The sequence below is a fragment of the Emiliania huxleyi genome, assembly GCF_000372725.1.
Source record: "Emiliania huxleyi CCMP1516 unplaced genomic scaffold EMIHUscaffold_10051, whole genome shotgun sequence".
Lineage (NCBI taxonomy): Eukaryota > Haptophyta > Isochrysidales > Noelaerhabdaceae > Emiliania > Emiliania huxleyi.
The window spans coordinates 1-820 of record NW_005202400.1 but is presented as its reverse complement, the minus strand read 5'-3'; the positions used below and the strand labels follow the sequence as shown (position 1 = coordinate 820).

The following is an 820-nucleotide window of genomic DNA, read 5'->3' as shown; positions in this document are numbered from 1 at the left end:
AATGCGCTCCTCTTGCGAGACAAACACAAATCGGCCACGAGGCCTGTGGGCGGCCGCCGCGCTCGGCGGCGGCCGCGCCTGACATGCGTGGTGAGGGGGGAGGCGCGCTCCCTACCCCTCGCTCTCCGGGATGGTCGCCCAGCCTTAGGCCACTCGCAGATCTCGCGGCCCGCGGACACTTCCGAGAGATTGCTTCGTGCTTTCACAGAGGGGGGGGGGGGGGGAGGCTGGTTGGCTGGTCCCGCACTTCGCGCACTCGGGCCCGGTATCAGTTGGTTGGTTGGTGTGGTCTTTTGCGCACAGTGCGGGAATAGGGTTGGCAGCTCGGTAAAACCCTCGGGTGCAGTCTCTCGCCAATTCGACTTCATGCTCGCAGGACCAAAATGCTCGCCGAGGCTGCTCATCCGTGGGTCGCTGCCAAGGTCGCTGCGAGTATGCCGAATGCACCCACGGCAGCTCGTCCTCACCTTCATCACAGGCTGCTCATCCTGGTGTTCTCGTCGGCCACCAGCGTTGGCGCCGTACGCCGCAAGGCATGGCGCATGCTGCAAGTGTCTCAGGGCCCGCCAGCTCACTCTTCGTCGTCGGCAACCCTGCACACAACGAGTTCGAGAGCACGCCGCCCAATGAGGGCGCTGTCGATGGCGATGTGCTGCGCTTGGACCGCACGCACGACAGCTTAGATGATCTCTCCGCCAAAGTGCTGGACGCGATTCGGTGGGCGGTGGTGCACTGGCGATTTGACTATCTCTTCAAAGCGGATGATGACACGTACGTCTGCACGCGTGACGTGGTCGAGCTTTTGGACGAACGCTTTGGT

General features: G+C 63.4%; 1 protein-coding gene across 1 annotated transcript; it reads left to right on the top strand.

Annotated features, from left to right (window-relative positions):
* Window positions 1-383: 383 nt before the first annotated feature.
* EMIHUDRAFT_259908 (hypothetical protein) lies at window positions 384-775 on the top strand (the record flags this gene model as incomplete). Its single annotated transcript, XM_005793463.1, has 2 exons — window positions 384-459; window positions 534-775. Coding segments are annotated over 2 exons (318 nt in total), but the record flags the coding sequence as incomplete, so codon positions are not given.
* Between the last annotated feature and the right edge of the window lie 45 nt (window positions 776-820).